At 31.6% G+C, this 11,161-nt stretch overlaps 1 protein-coding gene across 1 annotated transcript; it reads left to right on the top strand.

Annotated features, from left to right (window-relative positions):
• Positions 1 to 1,871: 1,871 nt before the first annotated feature.
• LOC111717374 (uncharacterized) lies at positions 1,872 to 7,642 on the top strand. Its single transcript, XM_023492872.1, has 5 exons — positions 1,872 to 1,956; positions 3,024 to 3,120; positions 4,117 to 4,156; positions 5,194 to 5,259; positions 6,827 to 7,642. Exons 1-5 carry the CDS (start codon positions 1,881 to 1,883, stop codon positions 6,893 to 6,895), a joined length of 348 nt encoding a protein of 115 aa, XP_023348640.1. The 5' UTR covers positions 1,872 to 1,880; the 3' UTR covers positions 6,896 to 7,642.
• The last annotated feature ends 3,519 nt before the right edge of the window (positions 7,643 to 11,161 follow it).

Here is an 11,161-nt window from a genome sequence, read left to right as displayed (position 1 = left end):
ACATTTCATTTTATTCGTAACTGCCTTAGCAACAGCATTTCTCAATTTGAGGTTTNGGGGGGGGGAGGCGAACCGCACTCGTATAGCCTCCATCTCCTCCATCCTGCAATAATTATTCACTTAAACACAGAGTTGCGGCAACGCGCTCACCCGTAGAACTTCTTTTCTGAATTCTTTTCTATTAATTTTTTTATGCATAGGGTAGGGTGGAGGACGTTAAACGGCGGGTCGGTGTTTCAAAAAAAACTTAATCTTAAACTTAGTCTTTAATTGCTATCTTCTTCACCCTGTAATTCATAAACATGATTCTAATATTGTATGTTACCCTCTGTTACAACCATCACGCTGAATATACCCACCCTTTCCTTTATACTTTTTCACCCCCTCCTTACCTTACTCATGCTTTATCATCATTGTTTTGTTTAAAATGTACACTGTATACAGTGTACATCCATCTATTTCTATTCTATATATTCTTTTTCGCTTATAATGGGCCAACCAATCAAAACAACCAACTCTGGTTAGGCGGGTCCAAACTACATAGTAAATTGTGATTTATTATTTGTATTATCTCAAGCTTTGTAGTTGAATAAAAATATGAATGAATGAGAAATGGTTAATAAATATATTTATTGATTAAGCTACCTCTAGGAGCTTAGACTTATTTTTTGAAAAGCCCTCGAAAAATGGATGTAATAACATGTGTCATGAATTAATATTTGTTAAAAGTAAAAATAACTATTTTTGGAAAAAATTTTCTACAAGCTTTTTGAACTTTAAAACTCCTCCCTTGTTACCTCCCTCACCATTAAAGTATAAGAGGTCTAATTTTTTTTTTAACAAGCAGGCCTTGAAAAGTTGGACTATAGGGACATGATTCACACCCCGGTCCCCTATCTCAACTCTAAGGGCAAAATCATAGGAGTGGGGGTGGAAAACACCCCCCCCCCCCATCAAATATTCAGTTATCTAAATTTAACCACCCCCAAGAAATATGATCACTCTATTGGCCAATTTCTTAGACGCTCTACCATAGGTAGAACCATAGTCACACTATGGTTACGCTTTACTAGAGCAGTGTAGTTAGATAGATACGACATATAGTTGTACCTATGGTTTAATGAATAAGAAATTGGCCATATATATATACAAGTGTACAGTGTTTGATACGTTAGCTTTTCCTCTTCATCCTTTCTCTATGGCCGCACGAAGGGGGGAAGGTGACCCGCACCTGCTTGACGTCACAAAACGGTTTTGCGGTATGTGCTTACTCCTATGCTGTTCAACCCTCACCTGTTGACCTTCCGGAAATATTTCTTAATTTATATATGCTAATTATAGACAAAAACATGTTCAGCTTCAATATCCCTTTTTCTTCATTTTCCCTTCCCGCTCCACTTCCCTTTATTTCCCTTCCCCTTCCCTTCTCATTAACTCTTTCTTCCCTTCCAAAAATTCTTTAAATCACTATAAAGTGAAAAACAATTTTTTAATCTAAAATTAACATATTAATTGAGATATTAAGTTTAAATTCAACCGGCCACAAGTTCAGCTGTTACACAGGTAGAACCAGAAAACTCTAAAGTATTAAGACGACTTGAACATACATTTTAAGTCTATGTAGTCCAATGAGCCTGGGACACAGTAATTGTTTAGTGTAAACAGATCCGTTTCACTTAATTAGTGATTTTGAAAGCTATTAATTTGCTTTGTAATAACATTAAACACTTGAGATTGCTATAAAGTCGTCTTCCTATTTGCTGATACTCACTGTTGCTTTCTTCTTATAATATTATTAATTCAGCTTTTTTGTGATTTTAAACTTCCTTATCTTACAGTTAAATATTATAAAGTTAGTTTAGAGATAGCAGTAAGCCAACATGGATTTTAGATTTATATTTGAATTTCTTATTTGTATTTTCTATTCTTCATGTCAAACTTCTTTAGTTAATGAAGGTGCATTTACTACTTATATTGAAAGAACAACTCTTTTTTGAGGCGTATTCAGAAGAGGGGGCTAGGGGGTCTCAGTCCCACCCTGGATATGTGAATTTTCAGGGGCCTTTTTGGCGCTGAGCCCCCCCCCCCCCTGAACGGTAACAAATTCCTGAAGACGCCCCTTGCTCTTTGTCACAGATCGTTTTAATCTATTTCATAATTTAAAAAATTATTAAATTATAAAGATTTATTCACACACAAAGATATAAATACATATATAAATGGTGTAGTTAAAATTTGTTTAAATAAATTTTTTTGAAAATATATTGTTATCATAAAGATAAAGATTTATTTTTCCCATACAAAGCTTTCCAAATTTTCACATTGGATTAGTTCTCCAAGCGTTCAGGCCAAAGCAAGCACAGAATAATGTTACTTTCTGTATGAACATTATTTCAAAATCTTTTTAAATATTCTTTTACCCTTAATATGGATATTCTCAATATGGATCCCAATAACAAAATATTTAGTTTAAAGGGACTGTACAAGTAATTTCAGGTGGCCCCCATTGAATGTGTTAAGTGCCCTTTAAACCTTTGTTTTAGCAAAAATGACGAAGTAAACCTCTGTCCTTCTTTCTATTCATTGATTACGTTTTCAGTGATTCATGGATTCCTTGCAAGTTTCAGTAGATTAAAAAGAATGAAATTATGAGAATTAAAGACATAAAGTTTTAAGGGTACCTATGTTATAGGAGTTCCAGTGAAAATGCGAAATTTCATGAGAATTTTCTTTTGTATTTTGCAAACCCTCTCGAAAAAAGTTCGCATTTTTTTCGCGAAAATGAATTTTGCGAAAGTAAGCATAAACGATGTGAAATTTTGTGAAACATTTTTTTCTAAAAAAATATCAAAATTTTCGCATTTTTTTCTTCGAACGGAATGCGTTAAAATGAGAATTTTTCTGCAAAAAATGCGAAATTTTCGCGAAACGATTTCCCCAATTTGCTAGAAACTCATAGTACTTATTTGATCTGTAAACGGAGGGTCACTTGAAAATAAGTCTACAGTCCCTTTACTATATAGATTGGAAACGTGGTGAGGTTGGAAATGTTACTCTAAGATGTCCTTCTTATGGAGTATTCTGTGAGGACCATTTTTCATCATTAGGAAATAATACAAAGTATGGAATCTATATAAATTGTTGTAAGCTTTGTTAGTTTGTCTGTCTGTTTGTACGATCATAACTCCGGAACCCCTGAACTGATTTGCCTAAAATTTTGATAGGGGAACTCGGGAGAGCAACCGAAAAGTACTTAGCTTGGTTTTGAGATTATGAGTTGAGTGATTCGATCTTAATAGCGAAAATTTAGTTTCCCGGTAAGATCATTCAAGTTCGGGTAAACGGCGGGAGTAACTTTAAGTAACCTTGGCATCGCTGGGTTCTCAGATTATTTATGTACAAAGAAAATACCCCTGGAAAATACTGTGTAGCTATCGATAGTTAAGAAGCGAATATGTAGAAATGTATCATTTTTAAATCAGAGATTATTCTTCTCGGCCAGGGAGTAAGAAATTCATTACTCCCTGTTCTCGGCGGCGCGGGGGGGGGGTGGAGCCCCCTTATACACTTCTCATTCAGTACACTTATTTAACAAACATTCCCTTCAATATAATAAAAGTTCTAATGTTTGAAATATAATAAATACTTTTGATTCCAAACTTATTAATTATTATTTCCGGCATATATAAATATTATTATTTCCATACTCATGATTTCATCTTTGAACATGTTAAATCTAAATATTTTTGCAGTTTTCCTTTTTTTATGAGAGAAATAAAAAAAAGTAATTGAGCTTTAGCCACAAACTCGGATTTCCAAACCCTTTATCTTTCCAACCCAGTGCCGTAGACCATATTTCAAACTGTGAACTCTGTTGGTTACCTGTTGAAATATCACAGGTTTAAATCATCAGGTTGCTATGAAATAGGGATTCAAAAATTTGAGTTTGTTGCAACGACTCAACTCCTTTAAATCAAAATTTCTAAGGTTCCGACTGGCCCCATGGGTTCTTGTGAATTTTTGTTTATATATGTATTTAAGTATATTTGGAAACTAAAAAACCAATAAACAAATAATTTATTAATTAAAAGGATATTTAATAATTTTGAATTTTAGAAATTGGGAGGAGTGTGCTTCTCAATGTGCAAATGACAAGGTTAACATTTTTTTAAGAACATAATTGAAAAATTTAATTTATTTATTTTTAAGACTTTTTGTATTTCATATTTATACAATTACCATTGGAGTAATCGTATTTAATGCATAAAACCTATTCTATATATACTGTGGTTGTCTTTCTGTCTGTCTGTCTGTCTGTCAAAGCGGCTAAACAGATCGGGCCCACATTTTGTGTGGGACCTCACATGACCCTGCAGGGAAGTTTTATGGATGCTCAAAATTATAAAAATTTGCGCTAAAAAGTTTTTATTTTTGTATAGCTTTATGAAATCCGCAAACATATTTTGTTTTAGTTTTATATTGTAAGAGAAGATGCTTATAGATATACCCATAATTAGGGATGTTAACGTTTTAATTTTTTTGAAAAACGATCGTTTTTTTCGTTTTTCTATCTTTTTTGTTTCGTTTTCCGATCGTTGTGAAAACTATCGTTTTTTTAAAAAGTTTTTAAAACGATTGTAATTAAAAAGATCGGAAAACTAAACAAAAAACGATAGGTAACGAAAAAAACGATCGTTTTATGATCTTTTTCAAAAACGATTAACAACCCTACCCATAATCAATAGTTGAAATAAAAGATGGGCACGAAGCTCCCTAAAAACCTAGTTATATTATAAAACATATTAGAGCAAAACTTCATCTTCTTTTTTCTTTTTTTAATAAAAACCCTTGATTATTTTTTCCCATTTTAGATAAGAAAACAGTTTTGAATCTATTTTGTATAATTTTCTGAAAGTTTTACAGAACTATATATTTCACGAATTTATGTTTTATGAAATTTCCGATATAATCAACATTTTCATAAGGATTATCTAAGGAAGTATAATTTTTCACTTATAACTTAGTCTTGCGAATTTCATTTTCTATGTACTAAAAAAATGTTGCCTTGTGTCCGACGTTTCAATATTTGTCAACACGAAATATGTAGCTTGCAAACAAATACTTTAATTTCGTTTGTTGTTCACATTGTATTTTTCATCATAAAAATGAATACATAATTAGAAAATGTTTTAGGATTGTATATTCTGGACTTGGTACATAGCTGATCATCCCATCCATCCCAATACTTGCATTCTTAGGGTATATTTACATTATATATGATCCACCCCCGGGATCAGTAAAAATTTGATTTTGCCCCCCCCCCTCTCTAGTGTGATCAACAACAAAATAGTTTTTATACAAATTCTTTCATTGTATTCATATAGATGGGACATCATATAATATTCAATTGCAGTTCTGCGGTAATTACGCTTAAAATAAAATTTTTCGTTATTCACCCACCTACCTCTACATTCCATATATCAGAAAACAACATTAAAAACTGAAAATTCATCTGATATCTACCAAGATATCAAATTGAATAATAGTGTGAATGAGAAATATTTGTTTTTCCCTTGTCTACAAGAGATTAGAATGCGTAGATCTAAAAGAGAAGAGCAGAAAACAGGTGTATGATCAGATAAAAAAAACGGTCGGATAAAAAAATCACTGCTCTTTTCAAATTTTGTCAAAACTAATTTTTAAAATTAAAAAAAAATATTCTGGGAGAAAAAAAACAGCAGTAGCGGTTGAGAGTTGAGACACAGCTCAGACTCTTTGCAGTTCAGAATAAGAAATGCCAATTTTTTTTTATAAAGAACCTGTAAAAACTTCCCCTGGGATGCTTAGAAAGATGAAAATTTCCCAGTATGATAATTGAAGGACTGCATGATTGGCGTGATTGCCATCCCTACCTCCATTAAGTGATCAGCTGATTAGTATTAAACCAGCTTTTTTCCTGCATGAAAAACTGTAAACAAATAAAACTTAAAAGTGCTTCTGACTCTACTTATATATTTTTGTTAAAAATAAAAATTCTGTTTGGTTTGGGAACCTTTTAATGCAGAATCTTTCCTACTTTTTTAAAAGGTTTTACATCGGTATGTTTGTTTAAGGTTATATAGTATATACTCGATATAAAGCAAGAATTATTAATGATCATCTTGACTTAAACTCTTTACTAAGTGAATTTAGAAAAAACATGTCGGTTTAAGAAAGTGTATAAGCAATCAACCAGATCAAAAATATTTATCAAAAGTTAAACTTTTTTAGGTTTAATGGGACGTTTTCAAAAAAATGCGAAAAAATTATTTCTGTCACCAAAACAATAAGCTGCAGTCCTTCAATTACTATACAGGAAATTTTCATCTTTCTAAACATCACAAGGAAAGTTTTATTTCTTATGTTTTTAACCAAATAAAACCAAAATATTTCATTATACTTATTTTTTGTTTCAGCCGCTGGAATTGTAAAATTCTTTTGTCCTTATGACCGCTGGAAAAGCAAGTTTTATTTTACTTTTAATTCTCTTCAACTGAAAAATAAACTCACTTTTTTATGTATCTTTCATTGTTTTCAACCGCTGAAAATACACATTTTCATAAAAAAAAATATATATACGTGAACACTTGAAAGCCAGCAGTTGAGGACAATAATATTCCCCTAAAGATTATATTCCAGACGTTGAATTAATTTTCAGTTATAGAGAAAATAATTTCTTATTATGAACTTTACGCCTTAGAGTCTTAACCAGATCTCAACCGCTCGTTCAACCATTACCGCTGAGTTTTTCTCCAAAGTATATATTAATGAAAATAATGTTGTTTAGGATGCATGTGAAGAAGAGAGGCATGTTGATTATATATCTGGACAATATGATTGCTCCACGGTGAACTAGGGTCAACTTTCATTCGAACCGGCCCGACCCCTTGCACCAGACTTATGGACGCGTAGCATGTACCCGTCCAACTTTAATGTTAAGGCCAGACTTTTGGCAGTACCCGGCGTATAGTAGTTCTATTTGACCTACCCTACTATAGCTTAGCTTAATCTGGCTCAAACTAAACTAATTGTTCACTGCACATGGTCAAATGGAATTTGCGCATTTTTAGTTTTTCCAGATTACAAATCATTTTTTGCAAAACAAAAAAGTTTTTTTTTGCATATCTTCAAATGATACAATCAACATATTTTTGCAAATGAAACATTTAATTTCATTGTTTAATATACATTATTTTCTTACAGAGACCGTAAGGGTACTTCTTATGACCCTCCATGCATAGAATTGCCCAATTCACAACTGTGCCCATATAAGCATCAAGTGTGAATTAGATACAAATGTTTATAACCTAGAAAAACGACAATATTTTCACACAAAAGAATAAATTCATAATTTTCGTGCAGATTTAGTAATAAAGTTTAAGATTTTAAGATACTTTTTTGTAAAAACATGGATTTTTATAGCGCTTAAATGTATAATGTAACCGCTGGCAATATGCTGGCAAACCAGAAAAGTGTAGAATAGGAAGACGACATTTAAGCAATATTTATGCGTATTTGTTGATACAAAGGCATTAGTTTACAAGTAGCTTTATGTTAATTATAAAGTAAAACGGTCTGTGCAGATGTTGTCTTTGATGTTTATTTAATACCATAACTTGATTCAAACAACCATCTTGCTTTTCCAGAGTTTTCTGGTTCTCACTGTAATTCTTCAAAATTATGAAAATTTAGTTATATTTCATGATAATAATTTTGTAATTAGAAATAATTTCAAATCTTTTCATAAAAGAAAAAGAAAAAAACTTTTTTTTCTTCAATTTTCCATTCTTTTGAAATTTATCTTTGAATTCAATTTTAAGAAGACTATAAGGGCAAAATGGCTTTATATTAAGAAATTTTCAAGGGGACTGTTAAGGGATCATCCCTTATATGAAGGGCATGCCCGATTCACAACTCTATCTGAGAAACAATGAGTGAGATATCGTAATTTTTTGTATATAAAAAGTATTGAATTCTCTTAATATTATTCATTTTCTCTAAAGCATAAATATGCATGTTAATTTTATGGAAAAACCATGAATTAAAAAACCAATTTTCTGTTAGAAACATAAGTGATATCTTATTCATCCTCAATCAAACAAAGGTGTAAATTGCACTAAAGGGTATTTTTTCGAAGGAGATATTCCATTTTAAATTAGGTATAAAGTCCCTTTAGGTTGTTTTAAAATCTTATTTTGATGAAATAAGATACAAATACAAAGAAATAAAAAAGTCCCAGGGCGATGTCATTTTTTTCATGTTCCCCTTTAATAAAAAACTGATTGAAATCTTACACTTTGCAAGGGTTTAGAAGTGCAACCAAATCATACATTTACACTATTTGATGCTTGTTGTCATAGTCATGGATTTCAAAAATTTTCAAATAGTAAATTAAATTGTAGTATGTGATAGTTATAATTGTAGATACACTCTAAAAAAATTTTAAATTTTAATCTAACAAAATTTGTTGGACCACCGGCATATTTTCAAATAAACTAATAAAATTGGGCCTTCATGAACCTTCATGAACCTTTATGAAACTTCATGAACCTTCATGAACCTTTATGAACCTTCATGAACCTTCATGAACCTTCATGAACCTTCATGAACCTTCATGAACCTTCATGACCCTTCACGAACCTTCATGAACCTTCATGAACGATGAACAAACAAACAAAAAGCCAAACGCGCCCATCACTACTTATGGCCTGTTGTGCAGCTATAGGTCAGCTAGAGTGTCATGGCAATAAAATTAATTTTAGAAAAACGTTCCTGAACTAATTCAATTACTGACTGAATTATTATTTATTTCTATAGTGTCCACTGTCCACAAACCTCTTTGTTTTTTTTACGACGTTCATTAGACAACCTAGTTTAAACCTAGTATAAAATTATTCAAAATTCTGACGAGAGATGTACATCCTTTTTGTGAATGAGGGTAAAGGTTGAGAAGAAAGAAAAAAACGATGGGCGAACGACTTGGATATTATTAAGATTGGTGTTTTTCCTCAGCATTACTACTGACATTTGTACCAAATATTTAGAAACATCCACTAATGAAAACTGAAAAAATCTGCGAAGTTTAGTATTGTCATTTCTTTTAAGATACTTACGACCAAGGTACTAACGCAAGGAAAATTGATCGCGGTTGCGTATACTCTGCGTACATATTCAAACCAGTTCTCTCAGGTCGAAATTTGAAACAAGAAAAGATGCATCAGTGTTCGTCTAGTATCCGAGGAGGTTAAACCCATTTAATTTTGATAATTTTGAAAATTCACATAAGAGTTTCTTATCACCAGAATATTTCATTGATTTTTTTGTGAAAATGGATTCCATGTCAGGTATTGACATCCATCTCGTGTTTACTTTTCCGCCCAAAGACATTACACTGCAGTACAAAAAATGCGTACATCTCTGAAATAACTTTCCTTGCATACGACGATGAGAAAATGGAATTAGAATAATATTATTATAAAACAGTGTCACACATTAAAGAAGGAGGGAGGCGATGCAAACTTGAGAATAAAGCCTTTTACTTTGTAGTGTTTTTTTTCTTTTTTATCTAATTTCATGCCGTCATTTACCCATTAGAAAATCAAAGAAAATAATAGAGTTACGAAACTGATTTAATCCACATATATTTAATAACAAATATCTTCCATATAATTCACTGAGGTATAATATCAAATTTCATGTTTGAGAATTAGTTTTTTATTGAAAAGTTTAGCTTCTGATGTAGTTCTAGTTCTAGTAAACTACTGTAGGAGTTCACATGTTGAACAAACCAGGAATGGTTGCTGTACTCTTATTCCCAATTTGTTTATCCTGGCCTCTTAATGTGTTCAGCAGGTTTAAATAGTTTTACATTATTGATTAAAGGGAGAGACCACCTTGACATTGTAGTTGCGGTGAGAATGCAGTATTATTGAGATATTATTTAGTAGTATTATTTAAGACCTATGAGCCATTTAAAACGGTGTAAAATACTTCAGAAAGCGCGCAAATTCAATCATTAAAATCCTCAGGGATCCTCCATTTTGGAAGGATGTTTTTGATAATCGTTTTTTTTTAATTTCTATAACGACGCCGAAAAATGTGACAAAAGTTCTACAGTAAACTAATTAGACGTTTAGGAATATATTTCTCAACAGAAATTTGTTAATAAATCAATGTCAGAATCAATCATTTCTTTATCATCCTTTCATTAAATTTCTTATTTCTTATGAATTTGTTCGCAGATTTCTTGAAATATTTACATAGAAAATGTTTCAATAAAAATTCTATGAAATCTACGGAAAATGTTTCTGAACAATGAGACATTACAGAATCCAATAACTGAATAAGATTACTTACTTTCCATGATAAAAGAGTTAACTTTTACTTTCTCAACCTGTTCCTAAACAACTAATTAGTTCCAAAATGGATGCTTCATGAAGATTTGACAGATTGAATTTGCGCTCTTGCTGAACAATTTTACACCATTAAATGTCTCATAGGTCTCAAATAAATCCTAAGAAATTTCTTTACAATACTGCATTCTCAGCTCAACTACCATGTCTAGCCAGACACTCCCTTTAAAGGGACTGAAGACTTAATTTCAAATGACTTTCCATTTATAAATGTCATGTCCTATGCACAACAATTGACTAATAAAGAAGAGATCAATGTTTTTCTGTTTAAAAATAATATATTTTTAATTTTGGTTTCTTTACTATTAATATGACAATGACTTAAATTTTTCGACAACAAAAAAGTTCGATTAGGCTATTTGGGAAATAAACATAGTTGTATTGTGATAAAGGGTGGTAGGTACAATCCCCATAAATGATGGGGCGGGGGGAAGGAATCATCGATAAATCATTTTTCTCTAAAATGCTGGTTTACCCTGGGTGGACAAATATTCGAAAATGTGCTCAGTCTCTTTTCCATAATTTCTCAACAAAATTTAAATAATAATTTTATTTAAAGTTCTATAAAACAGATTAGAATTTAAATTGAGCAAGTTCAATGATGGGAAAAATGACCTAAAAAGGATGTTTGATTTTTTAAAAAGAAATCTTAGGAAAATGGACGGGGTGGGGTATATATTTTGAGTATATTTTAAAGGTTATAACGCAAT

Source organism: Eurytemora carolleeae, unplaced genomic scaffold, assembly GCF_000591075.1.
Source record: "Eurytemora carolleeae unplaced genomic scaffold, Eaff_2.0 scaffold2551, whole genome shotgun sequence".
Taxonomy (NCBI): domain Eukaryota; kingdom Metazoa; phylum Arthropoda; class Copepoda; order Calanoida; family Temoridae; genus Eurytemora; species Eurytemora carolleeae.
Note: the sequence above shows the minus strand (reverse complement) of the source record. Positions and strands in the feature narration are given on the sequence as shown.

Excerpts from the sequence above, each read along its gene's own strand:
- LOC111717374 (XM_023492872.1), top strand. The coding sequence starts at position 1,881 with ATGGATTTTAGATTTATATTTGAATTTCTTATTTGTATTTTCTATTCT. Across the intron at positions 3,121-4,116 it reads TCATTAGGAAATAATACAAA|AAATTGGGAGGAGTGTGCTT; the intron begins GTATGGAATCTA and ends TTTGAATTTTAG. Across the intron at positions 4,157-5,193 it reads CTCAATGTGCAAATGACAAG|GATTGTATATTCTGGACTTG; the intron begins GTTAACATTTTT and ends AAAATGTTTTAG.